Source organism: Salmo salar, chromosome 07, assembly GCF_965601325.2.
Source record: "Salmo salar chromosome 07, fSalSal1, whole genome shotgun sequence".
Taxonomy (NCBI): Eukaryota; Metazoa; Chordata; class Actinopteri; order Salmoniformes; family Salmonidae; genus Salmo; species Salmo salar.
Window position 1 is genome coordinate 47,453,466 of NC_138297.1, and position 24,001 is coordinate 47,477,466.

General features: G+C 45.8%; 2 protein-coding genes across 4 annotated transcripts; both read left to right on the forward strand.

Annotated features, from left to right (window-relative positions):
• Positions 1-1,722: 1,722 nt before the first annotated feature.
• Positions 1,723-11,570, forward strand: LOC106609273 (splicing factor 45). The gene is made up of 13 exons (XM_014207890.3): positions 1,723-1,993; positions 2,282-2,682; positions 2,820-2,936; positions 3,035-3,201; positions 3,401-3,519; positions 3,729-3,782; positions 3,941-4,079; positions 4,267-4,418; positions 5,136-5,198; positions 5,642-5,718; positions 5,822-5,920; positions 6,291-6,363; positions 11,167-11,570. The coding sequence occupies exons 2-13, from the start codon at positions 2,554-2,556 to the stop codon at positions 11,268-11,270; spliced, it is 1,293 nt and encodes a 430-aa protein (XP_014063365.3). The 5' UTR covers positions 1,723-1,993; positions 2,282-2,553; the 3' UTR covers positions 11,271-11,570.
• Positions 11,571-13,300: 1,730 nt separating this feature from the next.
• LOC100380757 (6-phosphofructo-2-kinase/fructose-2,6-bisphosphatase 3) lies at positions 13,301-22,836 on the forward strand. Of its 3 annotated transcripts, XM_014207886.3 has the most exons (13): positions 13,301-13,656; positions 16,467-16,595; positions 16,953-17,049; positions 17,180-17,321; positions 17,443-17,499; positions 17,678-17,802; positions 18,005-18,212; positions 18,327-18,473; positions 18,569-18,673; positions 18,885-19,077; positions 19,303-19,532; positions 19,972-20,034; positions 21,112-22,836. In XM_014207886.3, exons 1-13 carry the CDS (start codon positions 13,584-13,586, stop codon positions 21,163-21,165), a joined length of 1,623 nt encoding a protein of 540 aa, XP_014063361.1. In that variant the 5' UTR covers positions 13,301-13,583; the 3' UTR covers positions 21,166-22,836. The 3 variants fall into 3 exon arrangements, with proteins under 3 accessions (XP_014063361.1, XP_082833833.1, XP_014063363.1); XM_082977707.1 differs by lacking the exons at positions 19,972-20,034; positions 21,112-22,836 and adding an exon at positions 19,716-19,757; XM_014207888.3 differs by lacking the exon at positions 19,972-20,034 and having other exon boundaries at positions 13,302-13,656.
• The last annotated feature ends 1,165 nt before the right edge of the window (positions 22,837-24,001 follow it).

Consider the following 24,001-nt stretch of genomic DNA (forward strand, 5'->3'; position numbering starts at 1 on the left):
ACAGCCTAGACTCAGGGGAAGAAGTAACATACATTTACATTTACATTTAAGTCATTTAGCAGACGCTCTTATCCAGAGCGACTTACAAATTGGTGCATTCACCTTATAATATCCAGTGGAACAACCACTTTACAATAGTGCATCTAAATCTTTTAAGGGGGGGTTAGAAGGATTACTTTATCCTATCCCAGGTATTCCTTAAAGATTTACATAGTAAATGTAAATCTTCAATATTAAAATGAGTATGATATGTTACGTTTCCTATGGTATGTATTCATTTGTGGATTTCCATCCATTTTTTATAGCTAGGTCGCTAACGTTATCAGTTAAATAAAGGTTAAATAAAACATAAATTAAAAACGTAGAGGTTAGGAGTTGGGGTTAGCTAACATGCTAAGTAATGCCGAAATAGCCAAAAAGTAGTGAGTAGTTGCAAAACTGATAATTAGATAAAATGCCAAAGTTGTCCATGATGGGATTTGAACACACAACCTTTGAATTGCTTGACATGGCTTATGTTGGTTGAATTCCAATATAGAATCGTGAATTCCAATTGTAAGACTATGTCATAGATTTTTTAAACTAACCAACGATAGACCACAGAAACATCGAAGGGACAGCAGTGGAGAAGGTGGAACGTTTTAAATTCAAGCCCCTAACCAGCAATGCAGTTTAAAAAAATACGAATAAGATATAAAAGGAACAAGTAATTAAAGAGCAGCAGTAAAATAACAATAGTGAGACTATATACAGACTATATATCAAGAGAAGATTCTCAAAATGGACAAGTTTAATGGGAAGAAGATTAAAAGCCATGTCCCTGGTGCTTATGCTAGATTGAGGGGAGTCATCAATGGGGTCCCAATATCTATGTCCACAAATTATATTAAAGACAATGTGAAGGGAGGCAGAGTGATTAAGGCCAAAAGGTTGATCAGTAGGAAAGCGGGTCAAAGAAGTTAAAGCTTGTCAGTGATGCTGAGGTTTGAGAAAGTCTTACCAGGAAAAATACAGCTAGGATTCCTTAGTTTCAATGTTAGAGAATCTGTCCCATATGCACTGCAGGGTTTTGAATGGGACATGTAGCTGTGGAGGGGCACGTAATTACGGTGAATGTGGAAGCGATGTGAAGGTTAAGTGCTGTAATTGTGGGGGAGAACAAAGTGCAGGATTTGGTGGATGTCAGGTACAGAGAGACGCTAGAGAGGCTCAGAGATATCGTAAAACAGATTGGTAGAACTACAGTGCGGACTGATGGAGCTTACCTGTAGTAAATGGACCTACTTTTGGGGCTGGTGCTTCTGATGGTCCTGGCATGGTTTCGAGGCCTGTTCAGAAATCTCATGCTCATTAATGTGCAAGGTGTGTTGAACAATAGTGTCCCGTCCTCCCAGGCTGCCGGGCCTGCATGATGTAGGATCAGATAGGGCAAAGCAGTGGAATAGTGGTGAGTTTTTAATAGGTGTAGGGATAGTTGGTAGGGCAATTTTTCTTGCCTTTTCCCTATCCTTTCCCATTTTGTGTCACAAAGCGTAATTAATTCACACTTCAGAACAGTAGGCAGAAACACAGGGCTAGATAAGAGAATAGATTTAATAGGAGGCTGTTGTTATGGGTGTAAGATGGCACAGTGATGCCATCTGTTGGTAAATGTTAATTACTGCAACTCCAGTGTTTTTACCGATGTGCTTGAAATACCCGGATGTATTGCAATATACTGAACAAGACTGGTTACTCGCATCAATGCATCTGTCTCGTCATTTAACGTTCAAACAGCTGTGACCGGCCTCACACTCCAGTATAGTGGGTGGCAGTGTATGCAACTTGCAGTAGGTTGTGGTCCACTTATACCATTTTAAAGAAGAAGAAGTTGACCATTTTTGATGACGTTTATTGTATCGATTTGGAAGTCCATGTAGCGATATGTGTTGATAAAAAGGCACATATTTACGCATTACAACGATTTATTTGGCTACAAGTTATATTTTATAAGGTGAGTATTTGAGTCTTATTTGGAAAGGGGTTGTTTGTGGGAAATATTGTTAGTGTGCCTCTGCGACTAAAGACCGATACAATTGTTGTTGATCGTTAGTAACGCTTTAGCTAGCTGGCTACGTCCTTACAAATGCAATGTAATTCGTTTTTTTAAACCTACTGGACTGTCTTTGGTAATGTTCTGCTCAGTGTATTGTGTGATGTGCGGTCGTGCAGTTGCAATCCAAACGACAGCTCTAACTATGTCAGTTACCTATTTCTTTGTTGACACTGCTTTTATTTACAGGTCTATTTATCCTGCCACTGCCAGGACTATTTTTAAGGGACACACTTTTCACGCCACTTCGATACATAGTTATTTTCCTAGCCGGTTAAGAGAGTCTTTTCGCTAACCCTAACCCTTTTCCTAACATTAAGCTCAGGAACCTGCTACGTTAATTCTCCTGACATACTAAGTAAAGTATTATAATTTACTGCGTACGTTCTCCTAACCTGCAACGAAAAAGTTACTTCGGTATCGAAGTGGGGTGACCATAGTGTCTTTAAACTCTGAGAACCATGTCGCTTTACGACGACATGGGCGTCGGGAGTGCGACCAGTGACACCAAGACCGAGGGCTGGTCCAAGAATTTTAAGCTACTGCAGTCACAGCTGAAAGTAAAGAAGGCAGCTCTGACTCAGGCTAAGGTGGGTTCCAATGGCACCGCAGGTTGATGAAAGCTTGTTTCAGGAATGACTCAAAGCTATGCTTACTAAAAGCATATCTATGAACCTCGTCTCCACATCCAGAGGTATGGATGATGTGTTGTGTGTTTTCCCCTCAGAGTCAGCGGATGAAGCAGGGTACTGTCCTGGCTCCAGTCATCGACTTAAAGAGAGGAGGTTCCGCTGATGACAGACAGATAATAGACACACCCCCACACATTGCAGCAGGACTCAAGGTGAGGGCTGTGTGTGTTTCTGTGACACAAGTATTTGTTAGGGTGTCTTATGTGAAATGTGTGTTAATTATGTGTGACTTATGTGATGTGTGTGTCAGGACACAGCACCCAGCGGGTTCTCCTCGGGGGACGCTCTAATCCCCCTGGCTGATGAGTATGACCCCATGTTCCCCAACGACTACGAGAAGGTGGTGAAGAGACACCGCGAGGAGAGGCAAAGGCAGAGGGAGCAGGAACGACTGAAGGAGATAGAGGAAAGAGAGAAGTACGACCTCCTAGAACATTCAACAGCATTCTGTTGTTATTGTTGACATAAGTTAGAATGTTATATCCCTAAGGAAGCCGAGGAGGACGTATTGTTTCTAGAAGTTTTCACACTGTAGGAATATGGACCTGACGATGACCACATCATTTCAGTCCATGTTCTGTCCTTCGTTCTGACCTCATGCGTGCTTCCTGTCCAGGAAGAGGAAGGACCGACACGAGGGCAGCAGCGCTCCGAGTGGATTCTCCCGCTTCCCCGCGGCAGAGGGAGAGTCAGATGAGGAGGAGGAGGACTATGAGAAGGAGAAGAGGAAAAGGAGTGAGTAGACTACCTCTGGTTTCACTGGTCTCCACACGGAGCCTTCACAGCAGAGTTATCATCACTATTATGTGCAATTATTTAGGCAGATGGGCTTGTTCTTAACGTAAGGAGTTAGGATAATGTTGTGATTACGTCAGGATAATGTGTCTGACTGTATGTGGTGGTTAGACTATGTCCCTTGATTCTTACCCATGTCTCTCTTTTAGGTATGGGTGGCGCAGCCATCGCCCCACCCTCATCGCTCGTGGATAGTAGAGACAGTGAGTCATGGCTCACAAAGGGATTGGTGTCTGTCTGTTTGGGATGTGGGGGAGTTTGTCCAGTAGATTGCAGTGTTATTCAACATTAGGATGACATTCAACATGATTCATCAGGATGAGGTGGGTGTGTTAACTGACTGTCTGTCTCTCCCCTCCAGGCTCGTCATACTCCTATGAGGATGACATGCGACCCTCCCGTGGTTCTAAAGCAGCCATCCCTCCCCCCATGTACGAGGACTCCGACCGCCCCCGCTCGCCACCTGGCGGTCCCACCAACTCATTCCTGGCCAACATGGGGTGAGTCTGATACCCCCCTACTGGGCTAGAATGTCCTATTAGTTGTATGTAGTCTCACGTACCCAACTCAAAACACAACACACTGAAATAGCCTGAACACTGGCCCTCTAATGGCATCAACCTGTATAGTGCAGCAGCTCAGTGTTCTGTCCGGTGATGTTATCTGATGTTGTCCCTGTCTCCCCAGAGGGACCGTGGCCCATAAGATAATGCAGAAGTATGGCTTCCGGGAGGGCCAGGGCCTGGGCAAACACGAGCAGGGTCTCAGCACGGCCCTGTCTGTAGAGAAGACCAGCAAGAGGGGTGGCAAGATCATCATAGGAGACGCCACTGAGAAGAGTAACGCCATGCTTCTAATCTCACTTTCTGCCGTCTCACTGCCCTGTCTCGCTCTCTCACTCATTTCCTTGTCTCTCTGTCACTCATTTCCTTGTCTCTCTGTCACTCATTTCCTTGTCTCTCTGTCACTCATTTCCTTGTCTCTCTGTCACTCATTCCTGTCTCTCTCAGCTCTCCTGTCTTTCTCTCAGCTCTCTTATCATGTATATGCACGCCATCTACCCCCCCCCCCCCCCCCCCTTTTTTCTCTTTATCACCAATACTCATGATCTCTTTCTACTAGATAAGATAGATACGAGCTTATTCTCATTGTCTCCTTTAGTTACATTAGCCTGTCCAGATGTTTTTATTTTTATCATGTACTACATAGGCCCAGAATGAATGGTCTTGGTTTCTAGTTCCGAGACTGTCTATTGTAACGTTATTTGTAGCTGTGTGTTTGGTCATCCTCAGTCAAGATTCAGTTTTTAATTGGTATTTTTCATTCATTGATGATTTTAATCTTCAACATTTGTGAACTTAGTTGTGTGTGTGTGTGTGTGTGTTCTTTTTTTCCCTGTTTTGTTTGTGTTCGCGTGTGTGTGTGTGTGTGTGTGTGTGTGTGTGTGTGTGTGTGTGTGTGTGTGTGTGTGTGTGTGTGTGTGTGTGTGTGTGTGTGTGTGTGTGTGTGTGTGTGTGTGTGTGTGTGTGTGTGTGTGTGTGTGTTCCTCTCTAAAGCACCAGGATCCAGTAGCCAGACGGCAGCAGCTGAGCCTTTAGGCTGGGGCTCGGCTTCAATAGGTTTGGCACTGTTACATCACTTCCTCGCTACCTTGACGCATCACATCCGCTTTCGCCCCATGTGTCTTGTCGTCCCATGTCTGTGCTGTCTCCATCTATTCTTATCTCAAACCATTTAATTTTGACAGGCAAATTCTATATTTTTTTTGTTATACAGTTTGCTCATCTCAATGTGTGTCAAGTTTCATTATGGAACTAGTAACCACATTTATTTTGGGCCTAGATTATGATGGTTGATAACTTAGAAAATATGCACTAATTGAGTTTAAGGTTAGTGCCTTAACCCTCTCATCATCTGATTGATAAACTAGCTTTGTTAAAACATCAGTTGTGGTCCACATTCTGGTCCAATCTACAGTCTGAGTCTTCCTGTTTACATTTACCAGTATATATTCAATTATTTTACCTATTGTTGACATGTTCTGCTCTCTTTCTCCCATCAGTGGACCCCTCCAAGAAGTCAGAGGCCAACCCCCTCACAGAGATCCTCAAATGCCCCACCAAAGTCGTGCTGCTACGGGTGGGTGCTCTGTGTCTTTGTGTCTGTGCGTGAGTATTTATTGTAAATTCTTGTGTGTTTGTTTATGTGCATAGGTCCAATAAAGTGTATGTGTGTGTTTTAGAACATGGTGGGCAGAGGAGAGGTAGATGACGATTTGGAAGGGGAGACCAAAGAAGAGTGTGAGAAATACGGCAAGGTCATCAAATGTGTCATCTTTGAGGTGAGAGGAATAAGTCTGTGTGTGTATGGTTAAGTGCTTAGTCATATTGTGTTGACTAATTAAGCAATAAGGCCCGAGGGGGTGTTGTATATGGCCAATATACCACGGCTAAGGGCTGTTCTTATGCACGACGCACCGCGGAGAGCCTGGACACAGCCCTTAACCGTGGTATACTGGCCATATATCACAAACCCCCGAGGTGCCTTATTGCTATTATAAACTGGTTACCAACTTAATTAGAGCAGTAAAAATACATGTTTTGTCGTACCCGTGGTATACGGCTGTCTGATATACCACGGCTGTCAGCCAATCAGCATTCAGGGCTCAAACCACCCAGTTTATAATATATATTAAACTGTGTTCTCCTCAGATTGCCCAGGTGACCGATGATGAAGCTGTGAGGATATTTCTGGAGTTTGAGAGAGTCGAGTCTGCCATCAAAGGTCAGTACAACCTAACGTGTTCTATGTGTTTGTGTATGTCCTTGAGGTTTCTGTAAGATGTGTGTGTGCTTGTTTGTCTGTATAACTATAACGTGTGTGTGTGTGTAATGAAGGTTGCGTATGTAACCACGGTTATGTGAGCTATATGGATCACTCCAATATATTGGTATCACTCCGCGTCGGAGGGATACATCCGAGGTGAGCATTTACACATTTAGTCCCAAAGAGCTTGTCTGTTGTTCTCACTGACCGTGTCCGCTTCTCATAGGCAGCCAGTGCCCGCACAGGGCACAGCATGCCGGAGGGAGGCCCAGACTCCCTTGTCACTGCCGGGGAGTCGTAAGCAGAACCTTCAGGAGGAATGAAGTGTTGACATGGAGAGATATACTCCTCCCACCAGGGTCCATCCGGCAGCACTCAGAACTCACTGAAAGAGCATGGAGCTCACCCACCCTCTTCATGGAGCTCACCCACCCTCTTCATGGAGCTCACCCACCCTCTTCATGGAGCTCACCCACCCTCTTCATGGAGCTCACCCACCCTCTTCATGGAGCTCACCCACCCTCTTCATGGAGCTCACCCACCCTCTTCATGGAGCTCACCCACCCTCTTCATGGAGCTCACCCACCCTCTTCATGGAGCTCACCCACCCTCTTCATGGAAGGAATCGCTACCAAGAAAACCACCTTCATAGAGAGGTGCTTCAGAGAGGCAGACTCAAACGGTTCGAAAGGCGGCTTTGCCAAAGCTGCCAAGACCACATCCAGATCCCAGCTCACCATTGAGCAGGTCCTAGCTGGACGCGAGCGACAAACCCCCTTCATAAACCTGGAGACCAAGGGATGGCGCCCCACTGGCCTGTCCATCCACCCCACATGGCAGGCAGATATAGCGGCCAAATACCCTCTCAGTGTAGAGGCTGCCAAGTCCTCATCCAAGCGAGACTACAGGTATTGGAGGATATACTGCACCCTGCATGACTCGGGCACAACCTCAATACCAGTGCACCAAGAACAGAACAACCGCCAGAGCAACTGGTATGCCGCGGTTGTAGCCAGCGCCGTTGCGCTCTGCATGGTGTTCATTACGCCCTCCTGTAGTCCTAACATGGACCATTGGTGCCGTTCAGCGGCCAAGCCCATGGACTGAGGCAGTGCGGTCTCAGACGACACAGAGTTCCCCCGGCAGGTCGGGTCTCAGGGGCGGTTGCCAAGGTGTCCCAGACAACGGGGACAGGAGAAGGCTGAACCAGGGTCGTCTGGGCCAGTATGGGGCCACCAGCAGCAGACGATGCGCTGCCATCCTGGTCCTGTCCAGCACAACCTGGATCAGGGAAAATAGGGGGGGGGGGGCGGACCCCGGCCGTGGGGTCTATATGTAGGGGCGGACCCCGGCCGTGGGGTCTATATGTAGGGGCGGACCCCGGCCGTGGGGTCTATATGTAGGGGCGGACCCAGGCCGTGGGGTCTATATGTAGGGGCGGACCCAGGCCGTGGGGTCTATATGTAGGGGCGGACCCCGGCCGTGGGGTCTATATGTAGGGGCGGACCCAGGCCGTGGGGTCTATATGTAGGGGCGGACCCCGGCCGTGGGGTCTATATGTAGGGGCGGACCCCGGCCGTGGGGTCTATATGTAGGGGCGGACCCCGGCCGTGGGGTCTATATGTAGGGGCGGACCCCGGCCGTGGGGTCTATATGTAGGGGCGGACCCAGGCCGTGGGGTCTATATGTAGGGGCGGACCCCGGCCGTGGGGTCTATATGTAGGGGCGGACCCCGGCCGTGACACCGGAGTAAATCTGTAAGTCCTCACTTCGGATGTATCCCTCTGCCGCGGAGTGATAACAATATATTGGAGTGATCCAATATAGTGAAACATAGTGAGTGTGTGTGTGTGTGTAACGTGTGTGTGTAACATGCGTGTGTGTATAATGTGTGTATAACGTGTGTGTGTGTATAACGTGTGTGTATAACTGGTGGGTGTGTGTGTGTAACGTGTGTGTGTGTCTAACTGTTGGAGGGGTTGTGTGTGTGTCTAACTGTTGGAGGGGTTGTGTGTGTGTCTAACTGTTGGAGGGGTTGTGTGTGTGTCTAACTGTTGGAGGGGTTGTGTGTGTGTCTAACTGTTGGAGGGGTTGTGTGTGTGTCTAACTGTTGGAGGGGTTGTGTGTGTGTCTAACTGTTGGAGGGGTTGTGTGTGTGTCTAACTGTTGGAGGGGTTGTGTGTGTGTCTAACTGTTGGAGGGGTTGTGTGTGTGTCTAACTGTTGGAGGGGTTGTGTGTGTGTCTAACTGTTGGAGGGGTTGTGTGTGTGTCTAACTGTTGGAGGGGTTGTGTGTGTGTCTAACTGTTGGAGGGGTTGTGTGTGTGTCTAACTGTTGGGGGTGTGTGTAATATGTGGGTGTGTGTAACATGCGTGTGTGTATAATGTGTGTATAACGTGTGTGTGTGTGTGTGTATAACGTGTGTGTATAACTGGTGGGTGTGTGTATGTAACTTGTGTGTGTGTGTCTAACTGTTGGAGGGGGTGTGTGTGTGTGTAATTAGTGGGTGTGTGTAACTGGTGTGTAACTGGTGTGTGTGTGTGTGTGTGTCTGTATATATAAAGGGTGTGTGTGTGTGTGTGTATAACGGGTGTGTGTGTATAACGGGTGTGTGAGTATAACGGGTGTGTGTGTATAATGTGTGTGTGTGTGTGTGTGTATAACGGGTGTGTGTATAACGTGTGTGTAACGGGTGTGTGCGCGAGTGTGTATAACGGGTGTGTGTGTGTATAACGTGGGTGTGTGTATGTAACTGTTGGGTGTGTGTGTGTTTGTATAACGGGTGTGTGTGTGCGTGTGTGTATAACGGTGTGTGTGTAATGCGGGTGTGTATGTAACTGTTGTGTGTGTGTGTGAATAACTGGTGGGTGGGTGGGTGGGTGTGTGTGTATAACTGGTGGGTGGGTGTGTATAACTGGTGGGTGGGTGTGTGTATAACTGGTGGGTGGGTGTGTGTCTAACTGGTGGGTGGGTGTGTGTCTAACTGGTGGGTGGGTGTGTCTAACTGGTGGGTGGGTGTGTCTAACTGGTGGGTGGGTGTGTCTAAATGGTGGGTGGGTGGGTCTAAATGGTGGGTGGGTGGGTCTAACTGGTGGGTGGGTGGGTCTAACTGGTGGGTGGGTGGGTCTAAATGCCTGGTGTGTGTGTGTGTGTGTGTGTGTGTGTGTGTAACTGGGGGGTGTGTGTGTGTGTGTGTATGTATAACGGGTGTGTGTATAATGCGTGTGTGTATGTAACTGTTGTGTGTGTGTGTGTGTGTGTGTGTCTAACTGGTGGGTGGGTGTGTCTAACTGGTGGGTGGGTGTGTCTAACTGGTGGGTGGGTGTGTCTAACTGGTGGGTGGGTGTGTGTAACTGGTGGGTGGGTGTGTCTAAATGCTGGGTGTGTGTGTCTAAATGCTGGGTGTGTGTGTCTAAATGCTGGGTGGGTGTGTGTAACTGGGGGGTGGGTGTGTGTGTGTGTATAACTGGTGGGTGTGTGTGTGTGTGTATAACGGGGTGGTGTGTGTGTGTGTGTGTGTGTGTGTGTGTGTGGTGTGTGTGTGTGTGTGTGTGTGTGTGTGTGTGTGTGTGTGTGTGTGTGTGTGTGTGTGTGTGTATAACTGGTGGGTGGGTGGGTGGGTGTGTATAACTGGTGGGTGGGTGTGTCTTAATGGTGGGTGTGTGTGTGTAACTGGGGGGTGGGTGTGTGTCTAACTGGTGTGTGTGTGTGTGTGTCCCTGTTACGTCTGTAATAAGGCTAATGCAGGGGCCAGTTTAAATGGGTTGTCCCAGATCAGAAAGCAGGTGAGACTGTCCCCATAGGTGTTACATCACAGCTGTCCCAGTAACCCCCTGTCCCTCCACGCACGCCGTTACATCACATCCTCTAAGGGAACAGCAACACGGCCTACATAATATATACACCCTAGACTGGGCCGGACACACACACACACCCTATTCATTTCTGTAGAGGATAGATAATGCTACTAATACCAGACTGGACACACACATTGTTACTATTTTTTTCCAGGTGTTTTGACTTTATTTAGACAGTAAGGAATTGAAAGGGGGAGACAGGCAAGTGGTAGAGAAACCATGGGAAAGGTGGGTGCTGGGCTTGAACCCCAGTGTCCGGTGAGGAGACATGTGACTTATGCCGGGTGGTGTTACCAATACGCCACGGCTCTGCACATGAATCCATCTTTTGTCCACATGTGCCTGTTTTACTGGGAATGTCCCGGCATTAGTGTTAGGATGAATATATACTTGTCATCACTGCTCAAACACACACGCCCCTATGAGGTTATGTGCCTAGTGTTGATAAGGAACTCTCACACAGTGTCCATCTCACTACTGTAGACTTGGTGTGTGTTTGAACTCTGCCTCCAGGACTGTTTGTTGTTGTTTATCTGTGATGTTCTTGGGAAGGAGAGACTCCTGGGAACTTGGGTGATGTCCCGGCTGTGTTTTCCAGTGTTTGAATACCAGGAAATACCAAAGCCTCTGAAAGCCACAACGTTTTGGTTTTTCATGCTTTGATAGCATGAATTATGGTCCATGATGAAAACACTGTAGACTATCAAAGAGGAGCACCATCCCATAGACCGTGTTAGGATGACAGTATGTTTGTTCACTGTCCAAACGAACAAAACGACACAATTCCTCACTAGTCTTCACTCAATGATACATCGGCAGTGATATTACAGACCTGTCTGGCCTAAACTGATAGAAAAGTCAAGTCAGCAGTGTTAATAAATAATGTTTGTTTCCTGTCTTCTAGCTGTGGTGGATCTGAACGGGAGGTTCTTTGGTGGTCGGGTGGTCAAAGCCTGCTTCTATAACCAGGATAAATTCAGAGTGTTGGACCTGGGAGAGCAGATGTGAGACGGTCCATCCCACCTGAACCGTTATGACCCGCCTCATCCATACTCACAGGGACAGAAGAAGTGCTCTGACACACACTGGCAATCACCAGTAGCTCTTTCTGTTTCTAAGTAGCCCAAACATTTATACTCTCAACAGCAGCACAATGTGTCTGTATTTTGAAGAGTTTCACTTGTAGTTTCTGTTTTGCCAGCAGAAAAATCATGTATGTGAGATAATGAACTACTGTCTTGGTTTCTGTGTCCTAGTATGAACCTGTACAATTGAAACCAGGAAATAAATGTTCCTTTTTGTTTAAAATCTTTTGTTTTAATCTCTCACTCTTCTAGGGCAGAGCGTAGTCTAGGAAGCCCAGTTTTTTTTCTGTCTGACATAAGAGGCTCTCAGAGGACCAGACCCTCAGCTTTCCATCTTTACATAGCCCGGCACGGTGAGGGGGTACTGGGGCAGTTATGAAAGAAACACAGCCCTCCCTCCTCTAGCCTCATTCAGATCTTATGTAAAACAGACAGCGGTCATAGGAGAGTTAGAGGACTGTCATAATGACTGATCTCTGTGGAGGATTAAATCAGAACAAATTAATTCCGATCGGGTAGTACACAGAAATGAGCTAATTCATAGAAAGGGAATTAAATTGACATTGACTCTCTACTCTCAGATTTTAGGACTATCCTCAAATGAAGGTTAGATACAAAGAAACTAGTGGAGGCTGCTGAGGGAGAACGGCTCATAATGGCTGGAACCGAGTGAATGGAATGGCATCAAACACCCGGAAACCATGTCTTTATCATTCTAACCATCCGTTCCAGCCATTACCACAAACCTGTTCTCCTCAATTAAAGTGTCACCAACCTCCTGTGCTAGAAAAACAAATATGTTTGGGTAAATCAACATTGAGATTACGTGTGTGTGTGTGGGGGGGGGGGTTTATGAGGGTAAGGTTTTCAGGTTGGGCATGCAGAGGGTGGAAGGAGAGCATGCTTGGCTCTTGCAGGGGGAGTGACAGTGCTCTTTATCTAACCTAAATACCACTGGTGGAGTTGAGCCGGGTCTAGGAGGGTAGAGAGTATGTGTATTAGGGAAGGGGGGGGGGGGGGGGTCTCTCCCCTGGCACCCAGACTGGGCCACAGTCTTGTCAAGGGGGGGTCTGGGTCAGGCTCTGACCTGGCCTGGTTCAGGAGAGAAACAGAGGGGTGAAGAAGTAGACTAGGCAATGAAGAGGTGTGTGTGGAGAGGTCAACGGGTCCACATACAAACACATGCACTTTTTTGTATCTTCCCCACTCTGAAATATACACCTTGCACTTCAAACAAGAAGAACTTAGAAATAATCAGATCCAAATGGCACAATACTATTATTCTCTCTATTCACTGGACAAATCCTTTCACTGGTATCTTAAGTTTATTGATGATACAAACTTGAATGGTCCTACATGACTGCAGGCTGTAGCCATGCTCAGGGCAAGTCTACGTGCCACTATGGCAGTCACATAGCCTATCATCTCTGTTACCCAGTAGTAAAATTCTTGCCAAAGTGTGTCACTTTCTGTTTTATGCAGTCTGTCCAAAAGAGATTAAAGAGCCTATTGAGAGTGGAGCCCGTTATTTTGAAACCCAGCACTTCTCTACTTTGTATTTTCCTTCACCATATCCTGTGTTGCTGGAATGAAAAATATTTCACTTGATAATTTAGGGTGATATAGTTGTTGCCAAATTGTTCTATTGATTTGCATCAAACAAATATTAATCTGCACCAGAAAGTGTCCGTATAAGACATTGGCATGACACTACATAATATTTGGAGACCGCAAATGCTGTAAAAACCTCTCTATGGGTCATATTTGTTCCTGTCTGAAGGTTTACTGGGGTGCAATTCTGCACGCGCACCGACGGGATACTCCCATTTGCCATTATAGTGGATTACCGTCATCAGCCACAAGGGAGCGCAGCATCACCATCCCCGAGAGCGCGAGCCCCGGTGGATGTCATCGATGTCAAGTTGTTTCCTGCTGGGACAGTTTAAATAAAGGAACTGGGACACAGCGGGGTAGATTAATACACCGGCACAGGCTGACGTTATTAGAATAGAACACTGCAGCTCTTAACGACTGCTTAGCTCGCCAATATATTTGATTACAGATTACTTGTCTGGTAGAGAGAACGACAGCCGATCCAAAACATTTTTGAATTGTATCCTACTGTTTTTATTTAATTCGTGCTGATCTGAAAGCACGTAACGGTGGTATTTTGGGGGGACCGATATTAGTGGGAAACCTAGGTTTCTTTCGTGTTTTATTTCACTACCCTCTAGGAATGCTTACTCAGAACAGGATACAAAAGATCTGGATTCCTTCAAAGGATGACAAACCGGCAGTCCCCCGGCGATGTAAGTAGTTGCCTAACCCGCGGCTGGTATCAGCACCCATCTGATTCATTCAGGTTTCATTTAGAAAAAGTCCATAGGATACATGTATTACATGGCATTATCTTTGATAATTATGCTATTGATTTATTCACAATAATCAGATAAATAATCATCTCATTGAGCCTATACTAATATCTACAATGTAGCAGCTGGATGGAATATTAGGCTACATTAGCGGTCACCATAAATCATGGAACGTTGTTGCAAAAGGTAGTGTATTGAACTTTAAGTTCGAGGGTGCATACAATGTGTTGAAATAAGAAAATAAATGTGATTGCATGTTTTGATGTTTTACTCGCATGGCTTTATTTTCAATTGGCGTGGCATACAGCAGGTAGCCTACTTTTTGAAACCATTCAACAGAATAATTTTAAAACAGCTTAGTTTTCAAATGAACCTACCGACTTAAAAAAAAAAGTACACTTTGTGTGTAATTACTGTAATTATGCTAAAAGCATATGCCCTATTAGCCTAGCCTATCCAAGCTGGCCATTGGCACGCAGTCAGGTCAGGATTCACAAGTAGCTATAGAGGGTAATGGTTGATAGTGCTCACTATAGCAACCAAGCCCCCATCCGGTCCCTAGTTTCCACGAGTTACCACAGCCACAAAGTTAGAAAAAATAATAACTCTTTGATCTTAATTTAAGGTTAGGGCTAGGCATAAGGTTAGCAGTGTGGTTAGTTTAAGGGTTATGTTCAAAATGACATTTTAATAAGAGAAATTGTAGAAATAGGCGGCCTGTATGACTTTGTGGCTATGGTCTGCTCGTGACAACCAGGAACCGTTGTGTGGGTGGGAGAGACGGGGGGACTCCTCATGCAGACGCGTCGGGATTGGACGAACTATCGCGCGTGTCCGCATGGCGCGAGCTGGAAAATGGCTGACAAATGGCAGAAATAGGCGGGGTTTATGAATTTGTGGCTGTGGTAACTAGTGACGGCAGTTTGTAAAGAGCCGACTGATCAATATCAACTGCCTCAATTGGCACTGCTTAATTCACTGACGTCAGTGTGTTTGTCCTGATGTGTGTCATACAGAGGTGAATTAGTTTATGCCGCGTTCATAACGACGGTGAACTCGCAACTCAGAAATCTCCGACTTCGGAAAAAAACGAGGTCAGACTTGGAAAATCGTTTTGAACGGTCATCAAACTCGGAATGCAAATCGGAAACTGGAACATGCCTGGGTCGCTCCTCTTTTCATTTCGCTGCAGCTAGCGACTGGAACGAGCTGCAACAAACACTAAAACTGGACAGTTTTATCTCATTCTCTTAATTCAAAGACTCAATCATGGACACTCTTACTGACAGTCTCTACCTTGCCCGTGGTGCTGTTGTCTGTGCCCAATAATGTTTGTACCATGTTTTGTGCTGCTACCATGTTGTGTTGTCATGTTGTTGTCTTTGGTCTCATTATGTAGTGTTGTCTCTCTTGTTGTGATGTGTGTTTTGTCTTCTATTTATATTTAATTTATTTTTAATCACAGCCCCCATCCCCACAGGAGCCTTTTGGTAGGCCATCATTGTAAATAAGAATGTGTTCTTAACTGACTTGCATAGTTAAATAAAGGTAAAAAAATACAAATTATTTCTAGAACTCCAACTTTCTGACCTGAAGATCACTGACATTATGATTTGACCTAGTTTTCCCCCCCAAGTTCCCAGTTGTCTTGAAAGCACCAATAGCTGGTGATGTCTGTATTACATGAAGATTCAGGCAATGAAAACTAATACCCATAAACACTTTCATGCCTTAAAGACTGACTTGCATTGACTAATGCACAGTGGTTCTGACATTGGAACCATCTCTCTAGTAGGAGGTTTATCAGCCGACTGTTCAGTCAGGTTGGGGGAGGGGGGAGAGACAGCTTCAGCAGTGTCTGCAGGCAGACACACCATCTTGACCTCTGGGGAACTGGGGAAGGGTCTAGCTGGAGGAAGCAGAGCAGACTGGTGACCTCTGGGGAAGGGTCTAGCTGGAGGAAACAGAACAGACTGGTGACCTCTGGGGAACTGGGGAAGGGTCTAGCTGGAGGAAGCAGAGCAGACTGGTGACCTCTGGGGAACTGGGGAAGGGTCTAGCTGGAGGAAGCAGAACAGACTGGTGACCTCTGGGGAACTGGGGAAGGGTCTAGTAGGAGGAAGCAGAGCAGACTGGTGACCTCTGGGGAACTGGGGAAGGGTCTAGTAGGAGGAAGCAGAGCAGACTGGTGACCTCTGGGGAACTGGGGAAGGGTCTAGCAGGAGGAAGCAGAGCAGACTGGTGACCTCTGGGGAACTGGGGAAGGGTCTAGTAGGAGGAAGCAGAGCAGACTGGTGACCTCTGGGGAACTGGGGAAGGGTCTAGCAGGAGGAAGCAGAGCAGACTGGTGGGAGGGAATTACTATTAGTGTTTACCCATGACCATGACCATCACTGTGCTACAAGGACCAGCCACACAGACAGAGCCTCAGTCTCCCAAAGTCTATAAGATGTACAGCTCTCTGACACTGAATGAGGGAGGGAGATAGATGGAGATTGATAGAGGGAGAATGATAGAGGGAGGGAAAGGAGGGAGTGATGACCTAATAGCTTTATAGCTGTTTTTCCATCGAGGAGGTACTGTGTCCTGGAAAGTGGATTAGAGCTGGTAGGAAGGAGCGTGTGAATGAGAGGCATTCGTCACTGAATGAAGATGCCGTTTTATTGTGTGTAAATTAAGAGTACACGATTAATCAGGTTGATTGTGTGTATGACTATTGAACAATATTTTAATATCTCTGTCTCTAGCGACGGGGCCCCCACACCTGGCCAACCCCCCAACAGTGATTGTGATGGTGGGTCTGCCAGCCAGGGGGAAGACCTACATGTCCAAGAAACTCACCCGATACCTCAATTGGATCGGCATGCCCACCAAAGGTACACAGCACACACACACAGTACACACACTCAGCACATGACGAGACACATCAACAGGTTTAGCTAACAGATTAGTAACGTTTGTTATTGGTCATAGTAATGTGCCTCACACTGCCCTAAAATGACCTCCATTTTAGAAATGTTTATTTGATCTTATTGTTGTATTTATTCACTAAGAGGAACGTTGTGGTTACAAGGCGGAGGTTGGATTATTGTTCTTGAATCGGAATTCCTGCCATCTCCTCTAGTTCCTTTTCCTCTGTTTTAGTTTGCAGATTTACCACAAACTGGGCTTGGGCTCACTTTCTCCCTCCAGAGCATTCTATTTACCATTGTTAGTTTGTTCTTTGCCTCCAGTCTTCAACGTGGGAGAGTATCGCAGAGAAGCAGTCAAGAACTACAGCTCGTATGACTTCTTCAAGGCCGACAACGAGAGTGCCGTGAAAATCAGACAGTGAGTCCACCTCTACTCCCCATCCTACTCTCTATTTTACCATGACAAATTCTGAGCATCATGTGATGTCATTGATCATCAGAGTGCACTTGAAACAAGGCTAACAGAGATGATTTATTTTCTTGCTTAGACAATGTGCCTTAGCAGCTCTGAGGGACGTTGAGTCTTACCTGACAGAGGAGGGAGGCCAGGTTGCAGTCTTCGATGCCACCAACACTACTCGTGAGAGACGAGACATGATCCTGGACTTCGGCAGTGAGAACAGCTTCAAGGTCAGTGGTGTTTCTATGGTTACGAGAGGCTTGATGCAATCTCAAACAGATACGTGATCGAATGACTCATCATGTCTTTCAATGTAAAGATGATAAAATGACTCTAAATGTGTGTGCGCAGATCTTCTTCATCGAGTCGGTGTGTGATGATCCCAGCGTCATTGCCACAAATATCATGGTGAGTCAGAAATCTGAACAGAACATCTGAAGAAACATGTTATTGGTTGGCTCATGTTCCTGCAAGGTTCCTCTAATGTTGCAGCCTGACGTTAGCTACTGACGTTGTAATATCTAAAATGTTATTCTTAATGAGTGTCTTACGTCGTCACCTGACCTTTTACTTCCTCCCATGACAGGAAGTGAAGGTGTCCTGCCCAGACTACCAGGACTGCAACAAGACAGACGCCATGGAGGACTTCCATAAGAGGATAGAGTGTTACAGGGTTCACTACGAACCCCTGGACCCAGACCAGTACGACAGGTAGCCCCTAAACCTCATATAGCTTATTCACTGTTTATACCTGTTGACCCTAGCTACTGTTTACTGTGTGATCTGAGAGTGGCTTAAACCTGATTTAGAATCAGTTTGGCCTTTTAAATAATAATAAATAAGATTATATGGAACTCTGAGACATTTTGTGAATTCAGGCCCTAGACTAAACCTGTTCTAACCCCCTACGTAGGAGCCTGTCCTTCATCAAGGTGATAGATGTAGGCAGAAGGTTCCTGGTGAACCGGATCCAGGACCACGTCCAGAGTAAGATCGTCTACTACCTGATGAACATCCACGTCCAGCCCAGAGCCATCTACCTGTGTCGCCATGGAGAGAGCATGCACAACCTGCAGGGGCGCCTGGGGGGAGACTCAGGGCTGTCGCCAAGGGGGAGAAAGGTACGAGAGTAGAAACACACTCGTATACACACACATGCACACTAAGTTGACACATGAATACACACACACACACACTTTCTGGTCTCTTACTCTTTCCCATTTCTCTCTGTGTAGTTTTCTGGGGCGTTGTCGACGTTTGTTAAAGAGCAGAACTTGACGGATCTGAAGGTGTGGACCAATCAGATGTGTTGCAGCATCCAGACTGCTGAGAGCCTGGGAGTGCCCTACGAACAGTGGAAGGCCCTTAACGAGATAGACGCTGTGAGTCACACACACTAGAATAGACCACTCACTGGACTGTGTGTGTGGTGCTTCATTTAAACAGCTCTAATGTGAGGTGTGTGCTGTGTGCACAGGGGGTGTGTGAGGAGATGACGTACGATGAGGTGAAGGAGAAGTACCCTGAGGAGTTTGCTCTGAGAGACCAGGACAAGTATTACTACCGCTACCCCACAGGAGAGGTTAGCACAGTACAATATACTACTAGAATCAACCTGCTACCGCCAACTACTGTACAGTTACACATGGACATAGTTCTAGTGTGTCAAATTCTGCGAATCGATGTGTCTGTGAAAATTTCAAGTTAACCCTTCTCTCTTCTTTCTCTCTGTCTTATCCCTCCCTCCCTCCCTCCCTCCCTCCCTCCCTCCCTCCCTCCCTCCCTCCCTCCAGTCCTATCAGGACCTGGTCCAGCGGGTGGAGCCAGTGATCATGGAGCTGGAGAGACAGGAGAACGTTCTGGTTATCTGTCACCAGGCTGTGATGCGCTGTCTGCTGGCTTACTTCCTGGATAAGAGTGCAGAAGAGATGCCCTACCTGAAGTGTCCCCTCCACACGGTGCTGAAGCTCACCCCCATTGCCTACGGTGAGTACGGTGAGAACTTGTGTACACCTTTCACATTACCGAGCCAAGCCAATGTGACCGGAAACTATCAGAGCCAGAATAGTACAGTTCAGATTGGCTCTATAGTGTGAATTGGGCATTAGGGTCAATTGTATGTTCTCTAGCTTGTCTAGGGCAGGAAAAATAAGGTGAGGTCTAAATATCTGTTCTGACTGTGGTGTGTGTGTGTTTTTACTGTGTGTGCAGGCTGCAAGGTAGAGTCCATCTCGCTCAACGTGGAAGCGGTGAACACCCACAGAGAGAGACCAGAGGAGATGAAGAAGTATCCTGGGACTCTGATCAGGAGGAACAGTGTGACCCCCCTGACCAGCCCCGAGCCCAACATCAAGAAACCCCGCATCGACGGCCTGGACGAACCCCTCCAGGAGCTGCCCATGTCCCTCTGCACTTCTTCCCACCTCACCTTGGCCGGACAGGTGAGTCTCTCTCTCTCTCTCACACACCTTTGACTCCTCAAAACTACTGAAGGACATCTCTTATCCCTTTCTCTCCTGCTCTCAGCAATTTTCCATTCTACACTGTTGTCTCTTCGCTCTCTTAACGTTCACTCTTCTTTTCTTTCTTTTCATCCTTTCTTCCTTCTCTTCTTCACCGTGCAGCACTGGCTGGGCAAAGTCTGCCTGTAAGTACCTGTCTCTCTCCTACAGGAATACGTGCCGAGTGCCTCCCATCTTCCCGCTCACTATGACCTCACGTCCTGTGTACCGTTCCAGCCTCGCATTCCTTCTAACTGATGTCAGAGCATTGCACGAGCTTTGCTGTCTTCATGTTACTACGGCAAACCCTACACACTGTTCTGTCACTCACTTCTTTAGAACGTCTATATTTGAAATGTATTTTCTGTTCTGTTTAAAGACTTCCGCCCATCTGCACCATCCTTCACTGTCTGAAACTCGTCTCTCTTTTAGTGTTTCAAAGGTAAAGTGAGAAAGCAGCTAGATTTACCTCCCAGCTTTTCTGTAGTAGAAGTGTTGTTGTGTCTCAGACTCTCCAGGTACATATTGACAGGTGATAATTATTCAGGGGGTGGAAAGATCCTGTCAACTTAAGTCACAGTCAGAAGGGGCACTTATACACTGAGTGTGCAAAACATGAAGAACACCTTCCTAATATTGAGTTGCACCACTTTTTGCCCTCAAAACAGCGTCAATTCATCAGGGCATGAAACTCTACAAGGTGTCGAAAGCATTCCACAGAGATGCTGGCCCATGTTGACTCCAATGCTTCCCACAGTTGTGTCAAGTTGACTGGATGTCCTTTGGGTGGAGGACCATTCTTGATACACACGGGAAACTGTTGAGTGTGAAAAACCCAGCAGCGTTGCAGTTCTTGACACAAACCGGTGCGCCTGGCACCTACTACCATACCCCGTTCAAAAGGCACTTAAATCTTGTGTCTTGCCCATTCACCCTCTAAATGGCTCACATAGACAATCCATGTCTCAATTGTGTGAAGGCTTAACAATCCTTCTTTAACCTGTCTCCTCTCCTTCATCAACACTGACTGAAGTGGATTTAACAAGTGACATCAATAAGGGATCATAGCTTTCACCTGGATTCACCTGGTCAGTCTATGTCATGGAAAGTGCAGGTGTTAATGGTTTGTCCACTCAGTGTAGAGTAACACCCAGAGACAAGTAAAGATAAACTCTTACACACCTATTGTAGCTCTATAGTTAGTTGTTGTGGTGTACTTAGACGTGGGATAGGGAGATTGGATAATCGTTTTTTGAGCCCACACATGGTTTAAATTTACCATGGAATATGAATGAGTAGCACATTGAGGCTTCAGACGACATGGTTGAGCAAAACCACAACCTCTGTCATGTTATGTCATCTCATGCTAAGCCTGGAGTCACTTAGTCTATAGGACAGGATCTTTCCCTCTCTTTATGTTTTATGTGTCTTGTCTCACAGATTACTTTTAGTTAGTTTTGTTATATTGTGATGGTTTCCCCAAGTCTTCTTAACCATTTTAGGCGTTTGTTTCCCTCAGAACATGAAGAGAAAGTCCAACGATCGCCATGAGATCCTGCAGCTCTGCCAGTGAGATCGCACTGCCTCGTCACCTGATCCAAGGCCCCAGGAAGTGAAAGCCGGCAAAGAGAATTCAACAATGTCACCAAAATGGACATTGTTGTGTTTCCCCCCCCCCCATCTTCCTCTTTCTGGAGATCACAAGGCACTTCTGTTCTCTTTTCTCACACAGATGTGTTAGTGAGTGTCTGGTCTGTGATATCTGCCAGTGCTTGTAGTTCAAACACTTTTGCCTCTGGGAAAGAGAGAGATAACACTGTACATTAGAGGTCTTCACAGGTCCACCCGAAATACCCGAGCGGGCCCGGGTCCAAAATTCAAAATTTTCCATCCGGTCTGAGTAAGTACAGCCGACAGACCCGAGTGGACCCGACTGGACCCGGCCATGGCTCTGCATAGCCTATAGCATATTTATGTACTAGTAAAAGATAATGTATGCTACTGTACAATACTGTACAACATGTCTCAACCACTCTGCTTTCTCTGGTTCCTCCGAAGTGAATCTGTGGTGACAGCTCACCCTGAAATTATGGTTTAATTAGTGTAATAGCTCTGTGATTCTAAGGAACTATTATATCTGGTTTGAGTGACTACTTGGCACTCGGCAATGCATCCTTCAGAGAGCTGGAACCAGACCAAATATTTGAAATCTCCCTTTATTGACACCCTCCTGAGATCTGAGTGATGAATCATGTATCCATGGTAATATCACTCTTTTATAACCAGATGGACTCATTTAGTTTACGATGTAAACATTTTCCTATAAGAATGCCTCTGAAATAATGACTACCCAAATTGTTTGTCACTTTTGTTGATGTTTTAGCACTTATTCACTTTTTTTGTTATGATTTTATTTCTAAAGATTTGAGTATCATACTGTTACTGAACAACCGGTGTACTCATGCTATGAAATGAATGATTTTTTTGCACAGCAAAGTTGATATTCCTATTGAGTGGTGTGTATGACTGTGTCCATAGACACAATTGTCTCTTTCTGTCTTTCTCTCCGAAAGGAGATTTGGACCTAGAGTGCCTAGTGCTTGTCCTGCAAGCCCAATGCTGCTTCTGTACCCATATAGCTGGCCATAGAAATTCAGACATATGCTACCTTCAGAGAACATGCCGTATAACGGGATTCACTTGTCTTTGTAAGCCAGCTGCTAACATGTGTGAGCACTTATATCTTTGTTATGAAAATACGTTCTGTAAATAGACATGTAAATATATCAGATTTGAAGGAATGCTCAGCGTTTGGAATGTTCAAGTCTAGAACTGAGTGGAAAGGTATTTTGTAGATGCTCTTTTGTACTGCTCTCTAATTGGCTGATTCATACTTAATTGTAAGTCGTGTACTACTCTGCCCTACAAAGGTAAAACGCAGTAACTACGCCAACAGTGAAACTGAGAAAAATGGCTTTGAAGTTGTTTTGCTAGCCAGCCAAATATGTTCTGCATATCATATTGGCAGTACTACTTTTGTTCATTTGTTTGCTTCTGATACTTTTTTGTAAGACATTTTTTCTCAAACGATTTATTTATATGTAGATTTAGATGATCGTTTGGAGCAGATGGCACCTGGTCTTGCCTGAGTACTGTGTATGACTTGTGTATGACAAGCAAAGCGTCTGAGAGGACAACGTGTATATTCTGCATTTGCTGGGCCAATAAATCTCCAGGAAAATAAGCCATCTTGTGGATGTCATATCTTCATTATTTATGTTTGTTGGGCACACTATCTGAAAGGCAAACATCCTAACAATGTGTTTCCCTTTGGAGAAGTATGCTAGAACCTTTAAAGCAACTAAATTGTCACCAAAACACTTGCGATTCTGAAAGGTACTATAGGACAATATAGAACTGTATTGAGAGTGCTGAGGCCTGTAGAAACACTACTTGTTAGGCAAACACCCAATCAATGTGTTTCACTTTGGAGAGGGAGACCAGAAACTAAAAAAAAAACAGGAATCTGGAGTTTGTTGTACCATGCCACATTCAAACACATCTGTTCAAATAGTGTCACCACAGAGCCAGAGTCATCTCAACACTAGCTGTCAACATCTATACTGACCTAAGGCAACTGCCAAAATAAAGGAAACACCAGCATAAAGTGTCTTAATAGGGCATTGGGCCACCATGAGCCAGAACAGCTTTAATGTGCCTTGGCATAGATACTACAACTATCTGGAAACTTTATTAGAGGGATGCAACCCCATTTTTCCATGAGAAATTCCATCATTTGGTGTTTTGATGACTTTGGTGGAAAACGATGTCTCGGCGCCGCTCCAGAATCTCCCGGCTTAAGTGTTCAATTGGGTTGAGATCTGTTGACTGAGATCTCTTATTCTAGCCATTGTTGCCAAAATAATGGGCAACTGGGCATTTTTATACATCACCCTAAGCATGATGGGATGTTAATTGCTTATTTAATTCGAACCACAGTTGCTTTCAATATACTTTGTATTCCTCATTTACTCAAGTGTTGGCAGTTACCTGCTGAAGCTCTATGTGTCTGGTGCTGAGAATGAATGAAACCATTCTCTGTTAAAAAGACACTCCCAAACAGTCCATGGAGTAAAACATGTTGGAGTAGCTGTTTTACAGGTCAGTGGAACACACACTCAAGAACAGTGATGTGTGTTTCGCATTGTTTCTTAATCCTAGTCCTGGGGACCTAAAAGGGGGGCCATTTTTTTTCTTCTCCCCCTAGCGCTACACAGCTGATTCAAATGATCAAGTCATCATCAAGCTTTGATGATTCGAACCAGGTGTTTGGTTCTAAGGCAAAAACAAAAATGCGCCCTTTGGGTCCCCAGGGCCAGGATTAACAAACACTGGTGTAACGTAATTGG